Source organism: Panthera tigris, chromosome E3, assembly GCF_018350195.1.
Source record: "Panthera tigris isolate Pti1 chromosome E3, P.tigris_Pti1_mat1.1, whole genome shotgun sequence".
NCBI lineage: Eukaryota > Metazoa > Chordata > Mammalia > Carnivora > Felidae > Panthera > Panthera tigris.
Genome location: NC_056675.1, coordinates 17007141 through 17035014, shown reverse-complemented (window position 1 = coordinate 17035014; position 27874 = coordinate 17007141). Strand labels below are relative to the sequence as shown.

Sequence of the window (27874 nt, the reverse complement as noted above, 5' to 3'; positions counted from 1 at the left end):
CAGTCACTTAAGTGTCTGACTTCGTCTCAGGTCATGACCTTGTGGTTTGTGGGTTCAAGCCCTGCATCAGGGTCTGTGATGACAGCTTAGAGCCTGGAGTTTGCTTTGGATTCTGTGTTTCCCTCTTTCTGCCCCTCCCCCACTCACACTCTGTCTCTCTCTCTCTATCAAAAATAAATAAACATTAAAAAATTTAAAATTAATTAAAAATAGACCATGGAGCAAAATATAAAGTCTAAAATACAATAGTTGTGGAAGAAAACATAAGAGAAAATCTTTGTGACCTGTGTTAGGTAAAGAGTTCTTAGCTATAACACTAAAAGCATGATCCATAAAGGAAAAACTGATAAATAAGACTTCATAAAAATGAAAAGTTTTGCTCTGTGGACACTATTAAGAGAATGGACAGGTAAGCTATAGACTGGAAGAAAATATTTGCAAATTTTCCTTCTTTTTTATTTTTTAATACATATTTTTAAAGTTTATTTATTTTGAGAGAGAGAGAGAGAGAGTGAGGGAGAGGCAGAGAGAGAGAGACAGAGAGGGAATTACAAGCAGGCTCCACATTGTCAGTGTAGAGCCCAATATGGGGCTTGATCTCATGAACATGAGATCATGACCTGAGCCCAAATCAAGAGTCAGATGCTTAACCAACCGAGCCATCCAGGCGCCCCTCCTTCTTTTTTAAATTATGTAGCTGACAAAGGACTTCTATTCAGAATATACAAAGGATTCTCAAAAACGAAACAATAAGAAGCCAAACAATCCAATTAAAAAGTAAGCTAAATATTTTAACAGACACTTCACCAAAGAAGGTACATGGATGGCAAATAAGCACATGAAAACATCCTTCATGTCATTAATCATTATAGAAATGCAAATTAAAACCACAATGAGATACTACTGCATACCTATTAGAATGATTAACATAAGGAAATAAATTGGTAATATCAAGTACTGGCAAGGGTATGCAATAACTAAAACATTGCCATCTGAATGAAAAATGGCATGCCTACTTTGGAAACAGTTTGTCAATATCTTATAAAGTTCAATATGCAGTTACCATACTAGTAATCCCACTTTTAGGTATTTATGTAGGAGAAATAAAAAGAGATGTATACATGAAAAACTGTATGTGAATGTTTCTACTGGTGGTATTCATAATTGCCAAAAACTAGAAACAATCCAAGTGTCCCTCAACTGGAAAATGAATCAACAAACTGTGGTACATCCATACAATGGAATATCAGAAATACTGGAAATTTAAAGGAATGGACTACTGATAGACAGAACAACATGACTGCATCTTAAATGCTTTATTATACGTGAAAGGAGCCAGACGTGAAAGGTTACATACTATATAATGGCATGTATATAACATTCTGGAAAAGCCAAAACTATAGGGATAGAAAATCGAGCAATGGTTGCCAGGAGTTGGTGTTTGAAGGAAGAGGTTGATTACAGCAGGGTATGAGGGAATATTTTGGGAGTGGTGAAACTTTTATATTTTGATCATTGGTAGTGGTTACATGACTTTATGTGTTTTCAAAACTTATAAAACTATACTAAAAAGGCTGAAATAGGGGTGTCTGGGTAGCTCAGTTGGTTAAGTGTCAGAGTCTTGATTTCAGCTCAGGTCATGATCCCAGGGTTGTGGGGTCGAGCTTCATGTTGGGCTCCTCGCTGAGTGTGGAGGCTGGTTAAGATTCTCTCTGTCTCTCTTCCTCTGCCCTTCTCCCCTGCTTGTGTTCTCTCTCTCTTAAAAAAAAAAAAAAAGCTTGAACTTTATTGTATGCCAGTTATACCCTAATCAACTTAACCTAAAGACAAAAAAATCCTATTGACTTTAGGTTAAAGCTTAAATGCCTTTATTGGGACATTAGTGAGGTCTCCTTCAATTGTGTGTGGGACAGAAATTAGATTGCAGTGAGTCATGTGTGACATCCTCTGCACTTTTCCTTCCTAGAACTTGCCCCCGTTTGAAATTGCTAAATACTCCTCCCTGTTTATCTGTTACTATTTCCCTCTGCTCCACTCTGCTGTACTGAGAGCTCTGGAGGACACTGTTTTTCCACCACACAGACTTATGCTTAGCAAATAGCAAATACTTGCTGTTGAATGAATGAATGAATGAATGAATAAAAGGATGAACCTTGTTGATGAATTCTACATATTGACATTAAACATTTTTTTAGAACATACTTTAAAAATTATTTTAAAAGATAGACAGTACTTCTCAATATCATGCAAAAAAATCCTGTAGCAATAGTTATTTTTAATCTAAGCCAGTTGATTCCTTACTAGCAGGACAATCAACTTTGAATTTTTTATCCCCGTCCCCACCCACAGAGATTTATAATATATTGTAAAGATATCCTGTGTGCTCTTCCAGGCTTTTCTGTGTAGTTTCCAATCCAGCTTCTTCTTTGCTATATTAATCATCTCCTTGGAACACCATTTGGGGTAAATCCTCAGCCAATGCCCATCAACTCTATATTTTTCTCTAGCTAGCAGTACACTCAAATGAGAATTTGAATCATATGGAAGATCACATCTGCTCCAAAGGGCTTTCCCTGGTTGAAATGATTTTTCTTCACAGGAAGAAAACACTCACACTTTGATTTTGGTGGCAAGAGATATATGTGTGATCCTGGACTCGTCTCTTACAGATTGGCTCCTACTTTGGGGCCTCCCTCTGCTCTGTGGACATGGACAGAGATGGCAGCTCTGACCTGATCCTTATTGGGGCCCCCCATTACTACGAGCCGACAAGGGGGGGCCAGGTGTCTGTGTGCCCCTTGCCTCGGGGAGTGAGTAGCTGATGGGGCCTGGGCTTGGGTGGGGCCTGGGCATGAGCTGGGAGTTGCCCAGGTTGGGACCTGACACTGTTTTTGTTCAGCAGAGGGCTAGATGGCAGTGTGAGACTGTTCTCCATGGGGTGCAGGGCCACCCCTGGGGCCGCTTTGGGGCAGCCCTGACAGCGCTGGGAGATGTGAATGGAGACAAGCTGACAGATGTGGCCATTGGGGCCCCAGGAGAGCAGGAGAACCGGGGTGCTGTTTACCTATTTCATGGAACCTCAAGACCGGGCATTAGCCCTTCCCACAGCCAGGTGAGGCCAGGTCACTGTCCCTGTCATGACAGTAGCCTCTTTGCTGATATGTACTTTTCTTTCTTCTTTCTTTCTTTCTTTCTCTCTCTCTTCCTTGGTGTCCTTCCTTTCTTTTTTAACGTTTATTTATTTTTGAGAGAGAGAGAGACAGTGAAAGTGGGGGGAGAGGCAGAAAGAGAGGGGGACAGAAAATCCCAAGCAGGCTCTGCACTGTCAGCATAGAGCCCCATGCTGGGCTTGAACTCATGAACCATGAGATCATGACCTGAGACGAAGTCTGGCGCTCAACCGACTGAGTCACCCAGGTGTCCCTCTGTCTCTTTCTTAAAAAAATTTTTAAATGTTTTATTTATTCTTGCGAGGGGGGAGGGGCATAGAGAGGGAGACACAGAATCCAAAGCAGGCTCTAGACTCTGAGCCGTCAGCACAGAGCCCAACACAGGGCTCAAACCCACAAACCGTGAGATAATGACCGAAGTCGGGCACTTAACTGGCTGAGTTACACAGGTGCCCCTTTCCCTTTCTAATTCAGCATCCTCAGAGCTGCCAGATCAATTCTCCCAGTACTGGATTTTTAGAATCTTCAAAAATAATAACACACTTCATAGAAATTCTTACCACAACTATAGGAGGTGCATGGGGGCACAATCACCTCCTCTTCACAGATGAGGAGATTAAGGCTTAGAGGTGGTAAGTGGTTGGCTGGGAGTGTTGGGATGCAGGCTTTCCTTTCTTCTGAATCTCAATCTTGGTAGAGTGACCAGTATTCCTGGTTTGTTCAGATCTGTCCCAGTTTTAGTGCTCAAAGTCTTGAATCTCAGGAAACCCCTACAGCTGGTCACCCTACAGGACTACATCTTCATGGGTTTGTGACCTATACAGCCACACAGAAGGGCCCTGCACTTGGTTAATGCTCTGCATTTTGTTTGTTTTTTGTTTTTTGTTTTTTTTTTTGGTACTGGGTCCTGCAAATTATGTAGTCCATCTTGATGGTTGGTCACCTGAAATCTTGGTCACCACAACTGGTTTCCTCTCTAAAATGGATCCTTGCTTCTTGCTAGATGGAACCCACTGTTTGGAGGGATCCCAGAGTCTGGTTCTCTCCCACCACTGCCAGCTGAGGCCATCTGGTCTTCTACCCTTGGATCTCTGACTTTTTTCCAGCCTTACCTTTTTCTTATGTTCTTTTTCTCTCTGTCCCCCATCGGTTCTACCAAATCCCTCACACCAGAGTTTCAATCTTATGAACGCATTAAAATTACTTGAAGGCCTTGGGACACCTAGATGGCTCAGTTGGCTAAGTGTCCGACTTCAGTTCAGATCATGATCTCACGGTTTGTGGGTTCAAGCCCTGCATTGGGCTGTGTGTTGACAGCTCAGAGCCTGGAGACTGCTTTGGATTATGTGTCTCCCTCTCTCTCTCTGCCCCTCCCTCATTCATACTCTGTCTCTGTCTCTCAAAAAAAAAAAATAAACAGTAAAAAAATAAAATTACTTTAAGGTCTTAAAAGGCACAGATGCCTGGGCTCTGCTAATAAGAGCTCCAGTTTAATTGGTCTGGGGCAATGTGCCAGCTATCAGTAGAGTTTTCCAGCACTATTTAGAAAAATTTCAAATTCACAACAAAGTGAAGGAATTGTACAATGAACACCCATATATTTACAACCTAGAATCTACAATGAACATTTGACTAAATTTATGTTATCACAGATCAAACCTTTTATTCATCCTACTTCTATCCATCCATCAGTCCATCTTGTTGTTTTAAACTACTTTTTAAAAAAAGTTTATTTGTTTAGAGAGTGTGTTTGCATGAGCAGGAGAAGGGCAGAGAGAAAGAGAGAGAGAGAATCCCAAGCAGGTTCTGTGCTGTCAGCGTGGAGCCTGACATGGGGTTTGAACTCACAAATTATGAGATCATGACCTGAGCCAAAACCAAGAGTCATATGCTTAACTGACTAAGCCACCCAGTGCCATTGTCCATCTTATTTTTAATGAATTTTAAAATTCTAATTCAAAATAAGTTGCAATGCCCCTAAATAGTTCAGTATGTTTATCATTAACTAGAATTCAATATTTGCTTACTGTTGTTTTTAGGATAAAGTTTACAGACAGGAAATATGCAAATCCTTTGCCACTCAGTGATTTTGATAAATGCATACACATGTGTAACCCACACCCCTATCAAGATATAGAATATAATCACCACTCCAGAAAGTTCCCTCATGCCCCTTTCCAGTTAATTTCTGACCCCACTCCATTCCAGAGGAAAGCACTGTCCTGATTATTTTCCACCATAAATGAGTTTTGCCCATTCTAGAATTTCATATAAATGGAATAGAATGAGATGCAGGCCCCAGTATTTTTAAGACACTTGTTAGTTGATGCCAGGGATAAGAAGCACTGCCTTACCCACTTCTCTCTGCACCAGGGAGCCTTTTTCTACACACAATTGTATGAATATTGTAATTAGGCCTCTTTTCACTGACACCTGTTGCTTCCCTGTGTCAATGCAGTGTGAAGGCTCTGATTTTACTTTATTTTATTATAAAACCTTGACATGCTTGTATAAATTTATTAATCTAAAGTAAACGGTGAAAACCCTAGTTCCCTCTCCTTATCTGCATCATAACTCACTTTGCAAAGGAAAACAAAGGTAAGGGGAGGGTGCTTTATATGTACACACACACACACACACACACACACACACCCCACAGACCCAGGAATTAAAAACAAATGCCAAAAGGATTATCTTATCCTTTTCTACTGTTTACGATCTTATCCTTTTCTACTGTATGTATTTTTTTACTTGCTTTTTTCCTTATGATTGAGGATAAGGTTGGTCAGTGTTTGGATAAGTAAATATGCTGTGGATCTCCCAACTGTGTAATTTTACTTTATAGCTAATCACAAAACAAAACTTCCTCCAAACAGAATACAATAAATTTTTCTCAAAAAACGTTGAGGTATAATATACATACACTAAACACATAAATCTTAAGTGATGAATTTTCACATATCTGTGAACCCAAGTCAGCACCATTTAGATTTAGATATAGCATATACCCAGCATCCCATGCTTCCTCATCCTTCCTTTCAGTTAACAAAATTTGTAAAAAATATGGTAAAATATATATTACATAAAAGTTTTCATTTTAACCATTTTAAGTGTACAATTCAGTGGCATTAAGTACATGACAAGATCACTTTTAAATTTTCTTTTTATTTGGTTGTTCTTTCAGTGTTATTCTTGCACATAGATTAAAGAGTAAAAATTGTTCTTATATTTCATTATGAAAAATAACAATCACCACACTCACACTGCAACTTCCTCTTCATTTTCCCTTCTCTTGAGGAAACTTTATTTCAGATTTTTCAATTATTATCTATACTCCCCAATAAGATGATTATTTTGCTGCTTCTTGACTTTTATTTTAGCATTGACTTCCCTCTATGAGAGGTGAGCTCTCTTTCAGAGGGCTTGCCCCCTCGGCCCTTTCACCTCTTTGCCCCACTCCTTACATTTATATGAGAATTTTGGTAGATCGATATTCAGTGTTTGCATTATTTTGACATGTCAATGATATTAGGTGAGTCAAATAGCATGCTATGTCACTTCTTTCCTTTTTTTAAAAGTTTTTTAAATATGTTTCATCATTTTGAGAGAGAGAGAGAGAGAGAGAGAGAGAGAACATGAGCAGGGGAGGGGCAGAGGGAGAGGGAGAGAGAATGTCAAACAGGCTCCACATGGTCACCACAGAGCCTGGCGTGGGGTTCAGTCCCACGAACTGTGAGATCTTGACCTGAGCCAAAATCAAGTGTTGGACATTAAACCACCCAGGTGCCCCTGTCATTTCTTTCCTGTAAAACTTTGTCCTGGAAAACCTAGGTGATTGATGGAAACTTTGGGTATCATCTCAAGGCTGTGGTCTAAAGCTGAATGGTTGCTCTAATTCCCTGAGAAGTTATAAGAGATGAGACTTGAGTGGAACCCAGACAATCTGTCCTCTTGGGTCACTCTGGGTAACCGAGTTACACACTTCCCTATTCTTTCCCACTCCCTTTCTCTCCTCTTTTCTACCTTCAGCGGATTGAAGGCTCCCAGCTCTCCCCCACACTCCAATATTTTGGTCAGTCACTGAGTGGGGGCCAGGACCTCACAATGGATGGACTGGTGGACCTGGCTATAGGAGCCCAAGGCCATGTACTGCTGCTTAGGTAAGAAATTCTTTTATAGCACACCAAATATCTTCCCTTTCAGGAGTGGCTTTGCTGTCTGAAGGCCCCTGATGGTCCTCTGGTGTCCCTACAGATCCCAGCCTGTGCTGAGACTTGAGGTTACCATGGAGTTCACACCCAAAGAAGTGGCAAGGAATGTGTTTGAGTGCCGTGCAAAGGTGGTGAAAGGTCAGACTGCTGGGGAGGTTAGAGTTTGCCTTCATGTCCGCAAGAATACACGGGACAGGCTAAGAGAAGGTGAGGCTGGGTAGGTAAGTCTGAAAGAGTTAAATAACTGGAGATATTGATGGGTGGCCCAGTGCAGTCTTCCCAGCCTTCTGGCAGTCCAGAGCAAACTTCCACAGGCTTCTACAGCCTTTTCGAAGCTTGGCTGGAGTGAGAAGACAGTTCCCTGACTGGGTACAGAGGCCCAGAAAACCTCACCAGAAGTGAGCATGTGGCACTCCTTTATTCTCTCAGTTCTCCAGAGAAACAATGGCCCCACATCTGTGAACTAACCAGGATTTTTTTTTAAGTCAAGAGATAACTCATTTAAAGGGCAGGTTGGGTTGATGAAGCTAAACACAAATTCAGAAAACATTTAGGCATGGCATTTTATCACAACTAACTTGACTTCTCCTTGTCTCTAATCTGAAAGAGTGGCATTGTGCTGGGTGTGGGGGAATTGTAATGATGGTACTAGAGAGAAATGAGGGAATAAAATTAGGTTTCTAACAGTAATCTTACTAGGCTGAGGAGACAGTAGTCAGTTTGGGGCAGCTTGCATGGCTAGACATTAATATAAAAGTGTTGGAGAGTAGAGAATCATGTAGAAGGTGCCCCGAAACCTACATATAAATTCCTCTCAAGTCATAGGCGGACTTCCTCAGCAATGTATGTCTAGATCAATACTCTAAGAAACTCAGTAGAAGACAGCAGCCAAAGAGTTGTATAGAAGTTCAGCTCCCTAGTGCTGGAGAAACAGAAATTTGAGAGGGGTATTGGTAAGCAACTTGGTCTTTCTATTGGAACAATGTCTATTCAGACCAGCAACTAAGAGAAACAATAGACAATAGAAATAGACCCACAGGTGATTCAGAAATTGGAGTTATTAGGAATCTAAAAAACAACTACAGTTAATATCTTCAAGAAAAAAAGAGAAAATGATGGAGAACTTCAGAAAAGACCTGGAATTCATAAAATAGAGTAAAATGGAAACTATAGAACTGAAAAATACCCTGACTTAAATTAAGAATTCAATAAATAGATTTGATAGTAGGTTCAAAGTGGAACAAAGAATTAGTGAACTGGAAGGTAAATCAATTGAGAGTATTTAGATTAACACACAGTGAAAAGAGGATGAAAAATACAGAAAAAAATGGTAAGACATATGGAGCATGGTGAAAAATTTAATAAACATGTAATTTGAAATTGAAAGAAGAGAGAATAAGAAAGAAGCAACAAAATAGAGGGAAAATCTTTTCTTTTTTTATTTAAAATTATTTACTTATTTTGAGAGAGAGAGAGAGAGAGAGAGAGAGAGAGAGAGAGAGAACAAGCAGGGGGAGAGGCAGAGAGGAGAGAGAGAATCCCAAGCAGACTCCAAGCTGTCAGTATAAGCCTGAAGTGGGGCTCATGTGAAATCATGACCTGAGTCAAAATCAAGAGTTATACTCTTAACTGACTGAGCCACCCAGGTTTCCCAGTAACAATTTTTTTTAAACTAATGAAAGACATCAAGATTCTCTGCCAAAACAAAGCAAGATAAATATAAAGGAAACCATACCATAGTACATTATACCAATGTGTATGACATACATTGTACCATTCCAAGGCACAAGTTACTGAATGCCAATGACGAAGAGAAAGAAGTTAAAAGCGACCAGAAAAATATACTTAGTTTTCTAGTATGTAACAGAACAGCTACTATTTTTTGAGTACTTTCTGTGTGGCAGGACTGTGATAAATGCTTTATAGACACTATTTCATTTCATTTCATTTTCACCACTGAGAAGGTACAATTATCTTCCTCAACTTGAAAATAAAGAATGGACAGGGTGCCTGGGTGGCTTAGTCGGTTAAGCATCCAACTCTTGACTTTGGCTCAGGTCATGATATCAAGGTTTGTGAGTTCGAACCAGCTGGCTCTGTGCTGACAGCATGGAACCTGCTTCGTATTCTCTCTCTCCCTCTCTCCGCCCCTCCCTTGTGTTCTCTCTCTCTCTTTCAAAATAAATATACAAATTTAAAAAAATTAAAAAAAAATAAGGAATGGAGACTCAAAGAGGTCAGGTAGCATGCCCAAAGTAGAGCTGGGCCTCAAACTCATGCTTGTCTGACTCCAAAGCTGGGATCCTCACTACCATGCTGCCCTGCCCCTTCAGGAGAGATTCAGAGCAACATCACATATGACTTGGCTCTGGACCCAACTCTCCCACATCCCCGAGTTGTCTTTGATGAGACAAAGAACAGCACACGCAGACAGACAAGAATCTTGAGGCTGAATCAAGAATGTGAGACCCTAAAGCTACTGTTACCGGTGAGCAAGGGTTGGCCACACTCCTGGGTCCTCCATGCATGGGGTGGGTTTGGGAATCTAAGGAGGGCAAACCCTCAAACCCCCTACTATCTCTCAGTATTGTGTAGAGGATTCAGTGAACCCCATCATCCTGCACTTCAACTTCTCTCTGGTGGGGAAACCCTTGTCCTTATTCGGGAACCTCCAGCCAGTGCTGGCTGTGGATGCTCAGAGACTCTTCACAGCTTTGGTGAGTTCTGGAGTTGGGGTCCTTCAGGGTCATGGAAGACACCAGAGGCCAAGATTGTTGAAGAACATTTTATTTCATTTCACATAATTTTATTTCAATATTTTATTTTATTTTGAATTAAATTTTAGTTAACATACAGTGCAATATTGGTTTCAGGAGTAGAATTGAGTGATTCATCACTTACATACAACATCCAGTGCTCATCACAACAAGTTCCCTCCTTAATACCCATGACCCTTCTAGTCCATCTCCCACTCACTTCCCTCCATCAACCCTCAGTTTATTCTCTGTCATTAAGATTCTCTTGTGATTTGTTTCTCTCTCTTCTCTCCCCATCCCCTTCCCATATGCTCATCTGTTTTTTTTAAGTTCCACATATAAGTGAAATCATATGGTATTTGTCTTTCTCTGATTGACCTATTTTACTTAGCATAATACACTCTAGCTCAATATTTTATTGTTTCATTTTATTCTTTCCTTTTCTTTCATCATACTTTATTTTTTTTTTTTGTAGTTTCCTTTTGAGCAGAATTGTGGCAGTGACAACATTTGCCATGATGACCTCAGCATCACCTTCACTTTTATGGGGTGAGTTTCTTTTCCTCACTGCTACCTGAAAATCTGCACCACAACCTGGTGCTCTGTTTTGGCCTCTGAGGGAGCCTGGAACAGAGCAGCTGCTTTGGAGGTGTTTGTGTGGTTGCCCCATCCACTGTCTTCTCTCTCCAAGAGTCTGTGCCACCAGAGTAGACTTGCCACATGGAGGGCCTCAGCGTCTCACGGCCTGGCTTGTTCTTTCCACAGTCTGGATACCCTGGTGGTGGGTGGTCCCCGAGACCTGAATGTGACAGTGACTGTGAGAAACCAGGGCGAGGACTCCTACAGGACTCAAGTTACCTTCTTCTACCCACCTGGCCTGTCCTATAGGAGGAAGTCAGTGACCCAGGTAGTCAAATCCTTCTCAGGCTCTGACTTTGCTTTCCTTGTCCCCACAGGTTCTGGTTCACATCACCATCTTTGTCTCCCTTGCCTTCCAGAAGCAGCGCTCACAGCGACCATGGCGCCTGACTTGTGAGTCTGAAGACTCCACCAATGGGCCAGAGGCTTTGAAGAATAGCAGCTGCAACATAAGCCACCCCATCTTCCCAAACTACTCAGAGGTCGGGCTGCTGTCCCCCTCTCCCTTTCTCTTTTGCCTTTTTCTGAATGCTTTTCTTATTTTTTAAAAGTAGAGGCTCCTTTTTTGTTTTGAAAAATAGCTTTACTGAGATACAATTCATATACCATACAATTTACCTATTTCAAGCAGACAATTGGGTGGCTTTTTAGTATGTTCACAGAGTTACATATTCATCACCATGATCAATTTTAGAATATTTTATTACCTCGAGAAAAGACGCTGCTCTCCTCAGCCATCAACTCTAGTCCTCTCATTTCTCCAAGCTCTAGGCAACCACTAATGTATTTTCTGTCTCTAGGTTCACCTATTCTGGACACTTCATATAAATGGGATTATATTGTATGTAGTCATGTTTTCAAGGATCATGTATATTTGCAGCATCTATCAATATTTTATTTCTTTTTACTGTTGCATAGTATCCTGTTGTATGGAAGCACCACATTTTATTTATCCATTCTTTAGTTGATAGACATTTAAGTTGTTTCTTCTATTCTTTTCACTATCTCTCCTCTCTCTAACTCCAGATCACCTTTAATATCACATTTGGTGTGGAATCTGATGCTTTCTTTGGAAACAGACTACTACTCAAGGCCAATGTGACCAGGTGTGCTGTGCCTATCTTACCCCTTTGAGCCCCCAACCCCCTGCCCAGGATGGACCACTGCCCTCTCCCCACTGGTTCTCTCCTCAGCTTAGTCAGTTATTTATTCATTCATTCATTCATTCAATAAATACCAACTGAGCACTCACCATGTGCCAGGCATTGTGCCCAGTGCTGGTGAGACAGTGATGGACAAGACAGCTGTGGTTCCTGCCGTTACAGAGATTATAATTTAGTGGAAATATACACAGGAAAGCTCTCTGTTTCCCTTTAGTGAGAACAACACAACTAAGACCAACAAAACCGAATTCCAGCTGGAGTTGCCTGTGAAATACACTGTCTTCGTGGTGGTCACCAGGTGCTGGCTTCTAGGGCTTTAGCTCTGCCTTTACCATTATGCTGGACATGACCCATTGTGTATTTGTGTGTGTGAGTCTATGCACATGAGTGCCTGTGTATATGTGTCTAGTTTATATGTGCCTGGGGGTGTATTTGTGCCTGTGTGCATATGTGTGTGTGTAACCCAAGCTAGCACATCCTGTGTGTCTGACACACATCCCCCCTGCTTACCGCCCCACTGGCACCTTCTCAGGGCAGCATTACCCATGTACTTGTTCACTCCCTTACATACTTAGTCCAAGACTCCTTCTCAGGACACCTCTGATGTCCTGACACCTCCTGTACTTTCTTCTTTCTCCCATCAGCCATGAAGTCTCCACCAAATATCTCAACTTCATAGCCTCAGAGAAGACCAGCCACATTATAAAGCACCAGTATGAGGTGGGGAGCTGAGAAGGATGACAGGGAGGGAAATCAATGTGCTGGGAATGCAATAATGGGAAATAATGATGGGATACATGCCTCAGGTGCCTACTATGTTCTGGGCTCTGTTCCAAGTTTACTTTCACCCTATACACACAGAACCACACACACACACACACACACGCACACACATACGCGCGCGCGCGCACACACACACACACACACACACACACACACACCTCATTTTATCCTTACAATGAGTCTTTGAAGGAGGCACTATCATTATCTCCAGTTCACAGATGGAGAAACTGAGGCTCAGAGAAGTTAACAGAACATGGCCAAAGTGTCCCCACTAGTAAGTGGAAGAGACACCACTTATTACCAACCTATCTGGGTCTTGAATGTGTGTTTAAGTGCTACAATTTACTGCATCCCAGAAAGCATCAAGAGGCAGGCTGCTTGGGTCTGTGAGGCCTTATTTAAGTGTACTGGGGTGTCAGGAGTGGGAAGGCTGATTCTAGTTGCTGGTGTAAGTGGAAAGGCCAGAGCTCTGAAGTCCACTGCCTTCTTCCCACTGTGCAGGTCAACAACTTGGGACAGAGGAGCCTCCCCATCAGTGTGGTCTTCTGGGTGCCTATCAAGCTGAACCAGGTGGCTGTGTGGGACAACCTCCAGGTCACCCTTTCCCAGGTAAGCCTAGCTGGGCTTGAGAAGTGTCCTAACTCCTCCCTCCATAGCCCTGGTCTTTCCTAAAATCTCTGTTTTATTTTGGAGGCACTTTGACCTTTTCCTGGACTTAGGCCATTTCAGCCTCCTTAAGTCTGGATTCACAAGCCCTCATTTCTCTCTATTCTCATGGTGTCTCTTTTCCTCAGAACCTCTCCAGAACATGCAACACCACGGAGAAGTCTCCCCCTCTCTCTGACTTCATGGCAGAGCTTAAGAGGGCCCCAGTGGTGGTAAGAATAAGCCAGAACCAGCACTGTCCCCTTGTTGATGCTCAATATCATCTGTCAACTGAGTGGGCTGGGTGCATGAGCATTTTCGCATCCAGTTTCTTTAGTCACTTCTCCCCTTTCTTCCCTTCCCCAGAACTGCTCCATTGCTGTCTGCCAGAGAATCCAGTGTGACATCTCATCCTTCAGCATCCAGGAAAAAGTCAACATTACCCTCCAAGGCAAACTCTCATTTGACTGGTATATCAAGGTATGTGAGGGACAGGACTCAGCTGGGCATGGACACGATATTTCAGAGGGCCCATGGGTCCAGATTCAATCTACTCTCTCCTGTAGACTTCAGCAAACTACCTTCAGGTTGTGACCACGGCAGAGGTCTTGTATGATGATTCGAAGTTTGCCCTGCTTCCAGGACAAGAGACATTTCTGAGGGCCCAGGTATCTATCTTTGGCACAGAGGGACTATTGGAGGTAGGAATTGAGGCTGGGCTTGTGGAGATCTCTGGGTAAAGAGCTAGAAAGAGACAGAGGAGGAGGAGTGGGAGGAGGAGTGAGGGCAGAGGGAGGGGCCAGTCATTGGGTTAAGTGGGGGCAGAAGGTCTGACTGGGGAACCCCTAGAAATTTGGGGTTCCCCTGATGTACCCTCCCTCCCCCTGCTACAGATAGAAACCAAAGTGGAGCCAAATGAAGTGCACAACCCTGTACCACTTATAGTGGGCAGCTCAGTGGGGGGGCTGGTGCTTCTGGCCCTCATCACCGCTGGACTGTACAAGGTATCCCCTCTTCCTGTTTGCTCTCCTCTATCCTCACTGCTTCTTACTCAGCAGCTCATTATTGGGTTCAACTCACACCAAGTCACAGAGTCTCAGTTTCTTCAGCTATGAAATGAGAATATAAATACTACTTTGTGAAGGTAATTGGGTTAATATATATGTAGTGTACTTAGAATGGTCCCGGGTACAGAATGACCACTATGTAAGGATTAATCCTTCTCCTTGTATGTTTTATTTATTTTCACTTTCCTGACTCTAACATCAAAGCCATCTCTTTCTCTGCCCCACTTTCCCCAGGTCTCTTTATACTCTGTCACATTATTCTTTGTGCCTCCTGGCCCCTAGGTCTCCCCTCCTGTTCTGCATGGCCTTCACCACTTCCCTGACTTTGGTGGCCCTTACTCCTCTGTCTTTGCCTCCACAGCTTGGCTTCTTCAAACGGCAGTACAAGGACATGATGAGTGAAGCTGGTCCCAATGCCCAGCCCCAGTAACAGCTCCTTCCCCATTGAGTGGCCTCTCCTGCAGCAAGTAGGATTCTGGTTAGACCAGCATGCAGGTCCCCAGGCTGTTGGGCAGACTCCGCTATTAGGAGAGTGGGGTGGTAACATCTCAGTCGAAAAAGAACTGCTTGGGTTTCCATTCATGTGTGTGTGTGTTTGTGCAAGTGTGTGTGCAAGCATGTGCATGAGTTTTGTGTGTGACTCAGATGTCTTTTGCATGGGGATGAGTGCCGTCAGTACAACCTCTCAGGCAGAAGAGAATTGCTTAGGCTTCTTTGTGTATGGGTGAAGGTGCCATTGGGCCTTCCTCTGGACAGAAGTGATGGCAGATTTTGTGGGTGAAGATAAAGGGAAATGTAACAGATCCTGTTCCTGCTGAAGGAAGCAAGACCTTCTTTCATGGGTGAGGACACATATCTGCAGGATGCTTTGCAGCTGGATCAAGACCACATGGAGGAGCTGTGATGGAGCCAGGATCTGATTAGCCACCAGGAGCCTGTCCACTCATTCCATTCCATACTAGAGCTACATAAGGTCCAATGAGCAATGGTGCACCTCCTTTTATGTATGCATTTACTTATTATTTTAATATTACTTTTATTTTTTGGAAGGGTAAACCCATCGACAGAACAAAAATCAAAAGTTGTCCAAGCATGAATGATGAAAATTTTCCCTTCCATCCTGGTCCCCCTAGCCATTCAAGTCCTTCCTAAGGGGTTATAAGGTTATGTGTTTTGGGGTCTTCTTCACAAAGATTTTAAGCATATGCAGACACACACACACAAGCTTTTTTACACAAATGGTAATAGGTGTTATTTATACTGTTTTGCATCTTGCTTTATTCATCAATATGGCTTAGATGTTTTATATCAAGACATAAAGTATTTTTTTTCATTCTTTTATACAGCTGTGTAGTATCCCATTGTATGGAAAGATCATGATGTATTTAACCAGTTTCTTTTCGGTATATTATTTCCAACCTCTCGCAACTACAAACAATGATGAATTAATAAATTGAATATATGTAATTTTTGCATATGTGTAAAGATAATTTATAGGGTATATTCTCAGAAGTTTGGGTTCTCCCAGAAACAAACTCAAGATAAGAATTTGAGTGAAAGAAGTTTATTTAACAGTGGCCCCAAGAAATAGGGGAGGGATGTGAGCTGGGAAGGAAAGTCATTCAGGAAAGTCATCCATTTTCAAGAGGGACCACTCTGAACCCTTGGAGCATAACCCTACTGGGATTTCTGGGAGACAGTGTAGAATGCACACCTCAACATTGTCCCACTTGAAGACAGAAAGAGATGAAATATGTATAGTTGACCTTTGAACAACGCGGAGGTTAGGGGCACTGACCCCTCACACAGTTGAAAATCCATGTATGACTTTTGACTCCCCAAAAACTTAATTACTAAGTCTTACTGACATAACATAAATAGCCAACACATAATTTACATATTGTATGTATTATATTGTATTATTTTATGTATTCTTATAATAAAATAAGCTAGAGAAAAGAAAATGTTATTAAGAAAATCACAAGGAAGGGGTGCCTGGCTGGCTCAATCAGTAGAGCATGATACTCCTGACCTTAGGGTCATGAGTCCAAGTTCCATGTTGGGCATGGAGCCTATTTAAAATAAAGATTAAAAAAAATTTAAGAAAAAGAAAATCATAATGAAGAGAAAATACATTTACAGTACTATATGTATCTTCATTGGAAAAAATCCACATAAAAGTGGACCTGTGCAATTCAAACCTGTGTTGTTCAAGAGAACTGTCCACCAATTCTGCAGTTATTGGCTGAGGTCTGCTCTTGGTGGGGAAGGGAGTCATTAATTCTCTGGCACTTCTGGCCTGTCCTGAATGAGGACAGAGTGGGCTCTGGTGGTCAGAGAAAGAGATAACAGGTGCTGCTAGTTGGAAGTCTGACTGATGAGGCTATGCTCCCCTGGCAAGGTCCACAGGGATCTGGGCAGGGCACCAACAGCACTTGCTACCAAGGGTGTGTGCAGGTAAAGTTTTGATAGCTGTTTCTAGGTAGCCTTCCCTCCTCCCAGTGCCCATCTCCCATACCTTTGTCAGTGCAGTAGCCACAACTCTGGCTTCAGCATGTATCCTAATTCTCACACTAGTCCTGCTAAGTAGCCACCACTTGCTAGTTAATAACATTGCTATTTAATATACCTGAATTTCACTTATGAGAAAACTGAGGCTTGGAGAGATCACACTAATGGCCTGAGGTCATTACAGATAAGACTAGAATGGATCTGGGATTCAAATCTGGTCTGTCTGGTTCCAAAGCTTTCCTCCTTTACTGTCCTGATGATTTTTGAGGAATGGGTGTGCAGCAGGGGCAGTCAGGAATGGGTATGCAGCAGGTACAAGTTAAGTGTCAGGAGAGTGACTTTTATTTAGCTGTTATAATAATATTAGGTGAGCCATATGAAAGTGCCAACATGTTGAGAAAAATGACAATTTCATGGGGCTCATCAAAATACAAGAAAATCATGGTTTAGATTAACAGAAATGCAAGAAAATCATTGCTCAGATGGAGGTCTGTTCCAGATGTGATAGGAAGAGGGAAGGGATCTTCCTGTTTGGGAAGGTTTGGGAAGAGACCCCAGAGTAGGCAACATCTGAATCAAGTAGGGGCAGAAGTGTTCCAGTCAGGGGACAGCATAGATGGGGCTGGAGAGTGGGCAAGAGCTTGGGCAGATGCACTTTGTAAGCCAGAGTGGAGGAGTTCTAATTTTATTCAAAGTGCAATATGATGTCATCAAAGAGTGACTAATGAGACAATGGCCCTTTGTATCCTGGGGGTGCCAGGATACATGTGTAAACATGTCAGATGATTCCACATACACATTTAGATGATTTATTTATTTTTTTTAATTTTTTTTAACGTTTATTTATTTTTCAGACAGAGAGAGACACAGCATGAACGGGGGAGGGGCAGAGAGAGAGGGAAACACAGAATCTGAAGCAGGCTCCAGTCTCTGAGCCATCAGCCCAGAGCCCGAAGCGGGGCTCGAACCCGCGGACCGCGAGATCGTGACCTGAGCCGAAGTCGGACGCTCAACCGACTGAGCCACCCAGGCGCCCCGATTTAGATGATTTAGATACACATTTAGATGATTCCACACAATTTTCTCTCTGACTTTAAAATCCATTAAAAATGTTTTTTTCCTAAGTTTAAAGATAAATGACCTTAATATCTGCAGAAGTCCTTAACTGCCCCAGGAAAGAGGGCCTCTGTATCTGCAGGGACCTGCTCTTGGATGAGCAGCTAAGGTCTTGTGGGCTCAGAGTCCACATTGGCATCATTGAATCGGAAGCTTGTGTCGAATTCAGCCAGATAGGAGTTTTATGATGGGTTGGAAAAGAAATAATTTCCAGTGAAAAATTCTCTTAACATGACCATAATGTTATTAATAAACAGGGCCATAACTCTCAACAATAGCCAAATTATGGAAAGAGCCTAAATGTCCATCAACTGATGAATGGATAAAGAAATTGTGGTTTATATACACAATGGAATACTACGTGGCAATGAGAAAAAATGAAATATGGCCTTTTGTAGCAACATGGATGGAACTGGAGAGTGTGATGCTAAGTGAAATAAGCCATACAGAGAAAGACAGATACCATATGGTTTCACTCTTATGTGGATCCTGAGAAACATAACAGAAACCCATGGGGGAGGGGAAGGAAAAAAAAAAAAAAGAGGTTAGAGTGGGAGAGAGCCAAAGCATTAGAGACTGTTAAAAACTGAGAACAAACTGAGGGTTGATGGGGGGTGGGAGGGAGGGCAGGGTGGGAGGGAGGGCAGGGTGGGTGATGGGTATTGAGGAGGGCACCTTTTGGGATGAGCACTGGGTGTTGTATGGAAACCAATTTGACAGTAAATTTCATATATTAAAAAAATAAATAAATAAATAAACAGGGCCATAAATCTCTCATGATAAGCAGCCAAACCAGGAAAGTCTGCCTTTGATTTTACTTTTTGGGGTCCCTTGATTCAGAATAAATAAATCCCTTCAGTCTCTGCCCTCTTTTTCTTACTTAGTAATAGGGTTCTTATCTGGGCCACCATGGAATATTGTTAGAATTATAATCTCCAGTGAATTGTGCCTCTTTGTATCCCACTCCTTTGCACTGGGACATTGTGCTCTTCCCATCAAGTGGAGGGACAAATTCCCTGGAATTTGGGCTGGTCTTGTGGCTTACTTTGACCAATAGAATGTGGTGGCTTAAGGGATGTGTTGGAGTTCCAGAGCCTAGGCCATGAGAAGCACTACAGCTTCTGCTCCCACCCTCACACCACCATGCTGATACCCATCTAGCTCATTGGAGAATGAGCAGCCATATGGAAGAGATGACTAAGGCTCCCAGCTGATAGCTAGCACAACTGCATGCCCGAGGCCATTGTGACTCTTCCAGCCCAGTCCTGGAATCTGATGACTGCAGCCACTGGCAAGTCCAACAAAAGAACTGCCCAGAACTGAGGGAAATAATCCACTCTGCTTTGGAATGGTTTATTATGCCACAATGGATAACTAATATGGCCACCCAGTTAAAGAGCACGTTTCCCAGTTTCCTATACAGCTATCATGGCCATGTGGCTATTTTCTGGCTAATGGGACATGAGTAGGGTGAGTGAACAACTTTGGAGTCTGGTCTTCTGAGAGAGGAAGTGTACCTCTTTTCTCCTTACCATCTTTTTACCAACTGAAGTGTGAGTGTCATTCACCATTTTAGACTTTGCTGACAAGGGCAACGCTTAAGAATGCCAAAGTGAGACAGAGTTTGGGTTCTAACTCTGTAGAACCACTATGTTATCCATGGACTCCATAATCTCATATTGTTATAAGAAAGAGAAATCTTCTTTAAGGCACTGGTATTTTGAGTCTTCGACACAGCAGTTGTCCCTGTATTGTAACTAATAACATTACCTTCTCAAGAGTTTTTACCTACTTGGTCAAAGAAACTAAACTTGTGGTAAATTCTGATAGAAACCCCAGTTTCTAGCATTTCAGTCCCCTCCTTCTTGTCAGGACTTATGATATGACTGGCACCTAAAATGGGGGGGAGGGCTGGAGAATGTTCCACTCTATCCATTCTCAGGCTGGTCACAGGCATCAGTAATACTTTCTTCATCTGTGGGACCTTCCTGATGAGCCCACTTGGGTTGGTCTCCAGGATTTATCCCCAACCTCTGAGATCACAAAGGTGGGGTCCTTCCTGCTGGCTAAATGACCTCATAGAGAAATTAATTATCCTGTTTCACCTGTAAATGCATGAGAAAGGTACTTGGAAGGTATTTCTCCCTTCTCTGTCTTGAGAGATTACCAGAGATGTGTGTCCTGATGGTGTGAATTTCCCCTCCCCAGGGAAAGTTCAGAGCCTTTAAAAAAATCTATTGCTTTTACTCACTTACAGCTTATTTATTCTTGTTTGTTTCAAATTTTTATTTAAATTCTAGTTATTTAACATATAGTAATATTGATTTCAGGAGTAGAATCTAGTGATTCATCACTTATATATAACACCTAGTGCTCATGCCAACAAGTGCCCTCCTTAATACCCATGACCCATCTAGCCCATTCCCTGCCCACCTTCCCTCCAGCAGCCCTCAGTTTGTTTTCTATAGTTAATAGTCTGGAATGGTTTCCATCTTTCTTTCTTTCTTTCTTTCTTTCTTTCTTTCTTTCTTTCTTTCTTTCATTTCCTTCCCCTATGTTTATCTGTTTTGTTGTTCAAATTCTACACATGGGTGTAATCATAAGGTATTTGTCTTTCTCTGACTGACTTATTTTGCTTAGCAAAATACACTCTAGCTCCATTCATGTTATTGTAAATGGCAAGATTTCATTCTTTTTGGTGGCTGAGTAATAGTCCTCAGGTTTTAGTTAGCCTACATAGTTTTGTTTGTTTATTTGTTTTTGATTAGTTACTGACATTTTATTATTAAAATTTTTTAATGTTTATTATTTTTGAGAGAGAGACAGAGAGCAAGCTGGGGAGGGGCAGAGAGAGAGAGAGAGAGAGATACACAGAATTGGAAGCAGACTCCAGGCTCTGAGCTGTCAGCACAGAGCCCAACGCGGGGCTGGAACCCACAGACTGCAAGATCATGACCTGAACTGAAGTCAGCCGCTTAACCAACTGAGCCACTGAGTTGCCTTGAGTTGATGACATTTTAAAATTGGCAGATTTCTTAGAGAAACCCAAATTTATGGCTTTTATTGAAAAATGGGAGTGAGACAACATGAGGCTGCAGCTAGGTAGAGCCACCATAAACAGGCAGGACATGGCTTTCCAGTTCACTCCATATAGCGCTCCTGCTCTGAGGTTAGGGTCCATTGGATTAAAGGTGATCTTGAAGCCCTATGTGATCTGGTCACTGCCTACCTCTGTAGCTCACCTTCTGCTCCCTTCCCTCTCAACCTCATATTTCTCAAATGCACCATATCTAGCGTGACCAGTCAGGACCCTTTTGAAAGTGAAAGGAAGTGTGAATAATAATTGCATTGGGATGTCAAGCCTAAACATGACCTGTTGAGGACAGGTCAGGATGTATCTGTTCCCCCTTCGTTCTTTCTCACTTCCCAGTCTTTGTCCATGCTTTATTCTTTGCCCAGAACTCACTTCCTTTCCTCCTTCACTTGACTCTTGTCTCAGCTTGAATGTCACTTCCTCCAGATCCTCCTGAATGCCTAGCCAAGAGAAGCTTCACCTCTCATATGCTGTCAGTAACCTGTTTTTTTATTCCTGGACACTGTACATTCCTGGAGTGCAGGAACCCCTATGACAATATCTGGAACACAGAGCAAACAATTGCTGAATATATGTGTTTGGTGAATAAATGAATGAATGAATGAATGATCTTGGTTTTCCTGGCTTCCTGTTCTTGTTCCCTCCACCAGAAGACAGAGCTCTCAAAAGTCTGTTTCCCTACAGCACAATGCATTTCTTCAGGACCATATAGTATCTGGCTATATGTAACTACTTCACATTTTCTAAATCTTGAGAGAATGAATGGATAATGGATAGACTATACATAGAAACAGAGCTCTGACCCATAATCTGTAGCAATCAGCCCAAGAAACCCATCCAGTAACTATAATAAACAGCCCAAGAAGCTGGTTTGCCACCTGTAAGTCAGACTTGTAGGAAGTCAGACCTTTAGCAACTGGTCCAGGAAGCCAAACAATAACCCCTGTAATAATTGGCTCAAAATGACCAGGGCTTGATTAATAACTGACAGCTTCCCTAATTTTTGTTGCTGTATCCAACTTAGGCCCAACCAGGAAAAGCCAAATATGCTCCCCTAACCAATCAAAAGATGTTCTACTTCCAGTTAATCCACCTCCAGCTTCCCTGGGCCAACAGCCTCCAGTCAGGGCACACCTGAAAACTTCCTTTTTTATACCATAAAGCCTAGCCTCTCTTCCTCCCTTGCCTTTGGGTATTTGTCAAAATGCAAGTGATGGTGGCTGAATTTCTTGCTAGAGCAAGCTCTGAATAAATAGCCTTTGCCTATCAACAGACATTTTGTTGGTCTTCATTTATTTTCTCAATCCTCTGGTCCAGCTACTACAATTAAAAAACAAACAAACAAACAAACAAACAAACAAATAAACCACAATGATCTCCTTTCCAGTTTCTCTGTGGGCATTACCATTTTGGCACAGACTTTGAACAACTGCTGAAATGGGTCTCCTTATCTGCCCCCATCTCTTGTTGCCCATTGAAGTTCCAAGGCCCCTCTGAGTAAACATGAATTGAATGCATTGATTGCCATGTTCTTCCATATATATATTTGCCTGTTGAGAATGATCTTGTTATTGGGTGTTGTATGGAAACCAATTTGACAATAAATTGTATTTAATATAAAAAAAAGAGAATAATCTTGCTACCAAACCAAGAGTAAGATACAGAAGCTAAGCCTGATGACCCAGCCTTACCTCTGTTCTCTGGAATTCTCCCTCCCCTAATTCCCACAAGCATCTCCAGCCCAGCCCCTCCCATGTGCAGCACAGCTGCTGTGCTTGAGCCTCTATTAAATTCAAGGCACCAAAAAAATGATGGAAAAAAATTTTTTGAAAAGGATATAATATTTGTAATTGACAAATACAAAGAAACATCAAAATATTGGAAGGAAAACCAGAACTTTGAATACCTTTCTTGCACTTACTTTTTCATTTAGAATTTTTTTTGAGTCACAGAGTGGAGTAGGCAGAAAGCCACTGTGTTTTCTGATTTAAGAGCATCTTGATTTATGTGTTACAGTTCAGGTGTAATCAGCCCATTGTTCACGCTATTTTCCATCGTATTTTGAGGGGTGTGCTGACCAGACTCTAGCTCAGACAGGGCTGGAGAAGTCCTGCCCTGAAAGTCAATTCAGTTCTCATTAAATTCTTCACACCTGCCCATTGAGGTGGATATTATTGTTCCTATTTTGCAGAAGAGGATACTGATGATTAGTGAGGTTATGTTAACTTGCCCAAGGTCAGTCAAGGCTTCCTATAGCTTGGACTCCAGCCCAGCTTTTCCTGCTCATCTTTGTGAGTTGAATCTAAGGCTGGGAATTGAGGCAGCATTATGGAGCCTTCAGATGGAAAGTATGAATGTTCCCTCCAAGGGAAACCCAGAAGAAGGTAGGTCAGTCATCAATATTCAGCCCCTATCCACCTTACTCTGACCACCTCATTTCTGCTCTCTTTCCTCTTCTCTGTCTTTCCTTTTCTCAATGAATTATCTTTGCTTCTCATTTTCTCTTCTATTTCACAGAACTTAAGTGCAAATTAAGTACTATGTTCCTCTAATTCCAGCTAAATCATTTGCCAGCAGTGGGAGTTAAAGGACAACCATTTGATTCTCCAAGGGGTTTTTGCCAATGTATGTACAGAAGCCAAGCCAGTGTTCCTTCCTTTTCCCTTCACTGTTGCCCCAGGCTTTTCCTCATCCACCAGACACACGTTTGCTGTGTTCCCTAACATTCTTCTACTTATTTCCTACAGCATTTACTCAACCTAAACAAATACCTGTTGTATCCAAAATTTGCCCCAATTCATTAGTTTGCCTCCTAGAAAGGCTGCTTTTGCCTTGTTCTGAGGCAGCCTTCGATTTATACAACAATTGGGGGGATCCCAGGTTATCTGGGCTGAACGCTTGGTCTATCACCTTCAAATATGTGCAGATTTCCTTTCCACATACCCATCCACCCCACTTATCCATTCATCCACTCATCCTCCCATCTACCCAGCCACCTGCTCATCTGTCCACACACAAACTCACCTACCCTCTTATCACCCAACTATCCACATACCCAACAGACATGTTTGACCCCTGGTTGTATCTACTCTAGGTCTAATGGCCATCCTTGGAGAAAGAAAGAGAAATGAGTGTCTGATCTCAATGAGCTGTCATTGAGAGGGTGTCACTTTTTATTCTTCACTAAGGAAAACTGTGAATTCTCACCCTTATCCTCAACTTATAACAGCTATAGCAACAAACAGAAGCAAGTGCTATTTCCCAGGCACATAATTGAGGTGCAACAGTGACTGAGACCAGAACTGTTGGATGTTCTGTACAAAAAGGCTTGTTCCCTTGACTGGGATTAGCTCTGCCCTTCTTTAACTTCATGCAGGCACCAAGTATTGATTGGGTGCTTCCTATGTGTCAGGTGTTGTGCTGAATGCAGGGGATAGAGGACCAGAAGGATACAGTCCTTATATTGAAGAAGTCTATAGTCTCTATACCAATCTCTGGTGTATAAAAGCACCACCCCCCAAGAATCTCCTTCTGAGATTCACCAAAGCAGAGCTAATCACTTCCTCCCTGAGCCACTCAAATTATTCTGCTATCTAGTAAAACTTGTGATTTGAATGTATCAGAATATTGTTTCCCTTGTAGGGTATGATCTCTTAGAAGGCCAGCACCCTTTCTTGCTTGTTTTGCTTCCCTAGCAGCCAACCCACAGCCTGGATCACACGAGAAGCTCCTGTGTGTGGGATGAATGGTTGAGTGAACAAATACTGCCCCGGCAGCAGGTGGGGTAGAAAGGAGGAAGTAAGATCATTAACAGTGTGGTCAAGACTCCAGTGCCTTGATATCTGTCTTTACCTTGTACTAGCTGGCAACTTGAGGCAAATAACTCAACTTCTCTGTGCCTTAATTCGGCATCCATAAAATGAGGATAATAGCAGCTCCCCACCCCCATAGGGCTGTTGAGAAGATTCAGTGAGCTAACAGACATAAAGGGCACGTTACGTTAGTATTACTCAGTTCTTTTTTTCTGCCATAAAGATGTTATTACCCTATGCCTGCTTCTCACTTCCATGTCCCAAACTTCCCAACCACTGGCTAAAATCCTCTAGCATTCTCAAATAATCGATCACAACAGAATTCCATGCCCACGGCTCCTGGAGTGTAGGGAGAACCAGTTGCTTTTGGAAAGCAGCCTCTTCCTGAGAACCTGAGTATACATGTGTGTATTTCTACACTATAGAGTTAAATAAATTGTTTTGGGGTGCCTGGGTGACTCAGTTGGTTAAGCGTCTGACTCTTGGTTTCAGCTCAGGTCATTATCTCACAGTTCTTGGGTTTGAGCCTTGGGTCAGGCTCCATGCTGACAGTGCAGAGCCTGATTGGGATTCTCTTTCTCCTTCCCCCTCCCCTTCTCTCTAAAAAAATTCTGTTTTGAGAAAATTTGGTGGTGAGGTGGCCAATTGTTCATCAAAGAAAGAGAAGTGAGACAGAGTGCATATGGTAAGAAGAAGGGCAGAAACTCTAGGGAAAATCCATTCAGGCCTCATGGGTAAGTGTGGGGGTGGAAACAGACTGAAAAATACCAAAGTTTCCACCCACCAGATTTCTGTTCCCTTTCCATGGAAAAGAAACAACCCAGGAAACAGACCCAAAATTATTCAGTTCCACTTAGTTCAGGTAAATCAGACCTGAATTAAATCAACATCTGTCCTGGTTTCTCCATTTCCCATCCTTGCTCCAGTATGTGACAGATCAGAAGCAGCACCTCCTGCCCCACCATCCTACCAGAATCTTTTTCAGTCAGTACATCTAGTCTCAGGGACAGAGCAGAAACTTATTGAGTGAGGAATTCCAGCAGTGAGAAAGGCTGGCTGCCTCCAAATTTCCCCAAACCCTCCCATTCTGCTCTTGACTTCTTCCACCGGCTCAGCCTTGGCTCTGAACAACCTACAGGTGTCAGATGGACAGAGTTGGATGTGACTGACTCATGGTCCTACTGGGCTGAGGAGATTAGGGAACTTGGGTATCCACCCTTTCCTTGCTTATATTATGCTCCTCAGCTGCCATCCTTTTTCTGGAAGTGTCACAACATGATTCACTGGAATGAAAAGGGGCTGTGAGTTTTAGAAACCCTAAGTTCCTATCTGGAGACTCACTGCCTTCATGGATGGCTTGAATTAAGGACACATCCTGTTCTACACTTTTATGATACAAGTTATCTTTGTTAAAGGTGAGATGTCTTACCTTGCTTGGCTTTTCCTGAAGTATCATAGAAGTATGTTGGTCGGCTTGAAAGAAGAATTTAAGTCTTAGTTGTCCAATATTCTTGTTTTGTGTACCTCATCCAGCAAGAGTAGAACCCAAGCCCTGGATCACTGGGTCACTTCTTTCTTTTTATTGGGTTTCTGTGTCTCCATTTCCTTCTCTTTCAATTTTTTTTTCATCTCCAAGAATTCCAGGGATTTTCTCCAGTCATATTGTATCTGAGGTCCCTACAAGGCTGCTTATCTTCAGGTGGCATTAATGCCCACATTACTCACTCCCAGCTCCCCCCTCCCCCCCCACTAACCTGGCACTGCCACCTCTAGGGTCCTTGATAGCCTCTGTTGCCATATCTGGGGACTTCTTCATTTCTCACCTCGCTTGACATCTGGCAGCTTGTGAAATTATTTACATTCCTCTCCAGGTAGCCCTTTCATGATACCCTTTTTTTCTCCTGGGCTCCTTTCTCCCTCTTTGAGAACTCCTTCCTTCTCAATATTTCTGGGCTTCTGCTCTGCTGCTAACACTGGTTTCCTTCCCCTCTTCCACCCATCTTTCTCTTCCCTCTTCACACTCCCACCAGGATCTCATTCAGCACTTCTGATGGATCCGAAACCCAGAATTGTCTCCTGAGCTCTAGCCCCATTCACTCAACTGCCTCTAGGACATCTTCTCTTGGAAGGCCTTCAGGCCCCTCTTACCTAACACAATAATCACCAGAGCATAGTACTCATAATAGCCAATGACAGAAGCTCATATACATTTTTATCAGCATTTCATACTAATTCAACCTTCCCAGAAACAAACATAGGAAATGTGTACTTTTAAAGTTTTAAAAAATGTTTATTTATTTTTACAGAGAGAGAAAGAGAGAGAGAGAGAGAGAGAGAGAGAGAGAGAGAGAGAGATTGAGAACACGAGTGGGGAGGGTCAGAAAGGGAGAGAATCCCAAGCAGGCTCCATGCTGTCAGTGCAGAGCTTGATGCGGGGCTCAAACTCACAAACCATAAAATCATCTCCTGAACTGAAATTGAGAGTTGGATGCTTAACTGACTGAACCATCCAGGCACCCTAGGAGATATGTAGTTTTATTATCACCCTCATTTTGTGGAAGAGGAAACTGGAGCCTAGAGAGATTGAGAGCCCAAGCTCTTAAAGACTAAATTTTGGCTTTCTAAAAACCGTAACTATCCTAGTCCATTGTCCCTCCCTTCCTCCAAGTATGCTCAGGGACCATCACCACTGTCTTCCCCTTAGAGACCAGTCAGCCTCCAGCCCATCCCCATAGCCACTAGCTCACCCCACAGGGCCCCATTACCTCTCTCTTAGCTGGTCTGTCTTCAGCTAGTTCTCAATGAAACCATGCCCCATACTGCTCCTCTTTCTAGCTTTCTAAAATGTAAATTTGAAGATTTCAGTCTTCCCAATTTGATTCAATGCTTCCCTCTGCCCTCAGGATA

The 27874-nt window shown here is 42.5% G+C and overlaps 1 protein-coding gene and 1 non-coding gene across 6 annotated transcripts in view; one reads left to right on the top strand and one right to left on the bottom strand.

The window, feature by feature from the left end:
* LOC102966486 (integrin alpha-M) overlaps nucleotides 1–15758 on the top strand; it is a 43147-nt gene extending 27389 nt beyond the window's left edge. For 3 of the 5 annotated variants that reach the window (XM_007092187.2, XM_007092189.2, XM_042971172.1), the window contains 18 exons: nucleotides 2670–2810; nucleotides 2900–3112; nucleotides 7200–7330; nucleotides 7425–7588; nucleotides 9715–9869; nucleotides 9967–10098; nucleotides 10613–10686; nucleotides 10903–11044; nucleotides 11136–11258; nucleotides 11803–11882; nucleotides 12154–12237; nucleotides 12584–12659; nucleotides 13224–13331; nucleotides 13517–13600; nucleotides 13734–13847; nucleotides 13934–14035; nucleotides 14261–14371; nucleotides 14796–15758. In XM_007092187.2, coding sequence (XP_007092249.1) covers nucleotides 2670–2810; nucleotides 2900–3112; nucleotides 7200–7330; nucleotides 7425–7588; nucleotides 9715–9869; nucleotides 9967–10098; nucleotides 10613–10686; nucleotides 10903–11044; nucleotides 11136–11258; nucleotides 11803–11882; nucleotides 12154–12237; nucleotides 12584–12659; nucleotides 13224–13331; nucleotides 13517–13600; nucleotides 13734–13847; nucleotides 13934–14035; nucleotides 14261–14371; nucleotides 14796–14864 — 2103 coding nt within the window. In that variant the 3' untranslated portion in view covers nucleotides 14865–15758. The remainder of the gene's footprint in view (nucleotides 1–2669; nucleotides 2811–2899; nucleotides 3113–7199; nucleotides 7331–7424; nucleotides 7589–9714; nucleotides 9870–9966; nucleotides 10099–10612; nucleotides 10687–10902; nucleotides 11045–11135; nucleotides 11259–11802; nucleotides 11883–12153; nucleotides 12238–12583; nucleotides 12660–13223; nucleotides 13332–13516; nucleotides 13601–13733; nucleotides 13848–13933; nucleotides 14036–14260; nucleotides 14372–14795) is intronic. The other 2 variants (XM_007092188.2, XM_007092186.2) reach the window with 1 other exon arrangement.
* A 2134-nt stretch (nucleotides 15759–17892) lies between these two features.
* Nucleotides 17893–17977, bottom strand: TRNAR-UCG. Its single transcript has one exon. It is a non-coding gene; the product is annotated as a tRNA-Arg (tRNA).
* Nucleotides 17978–27874: the final 9897 nt, after the last annotated feature.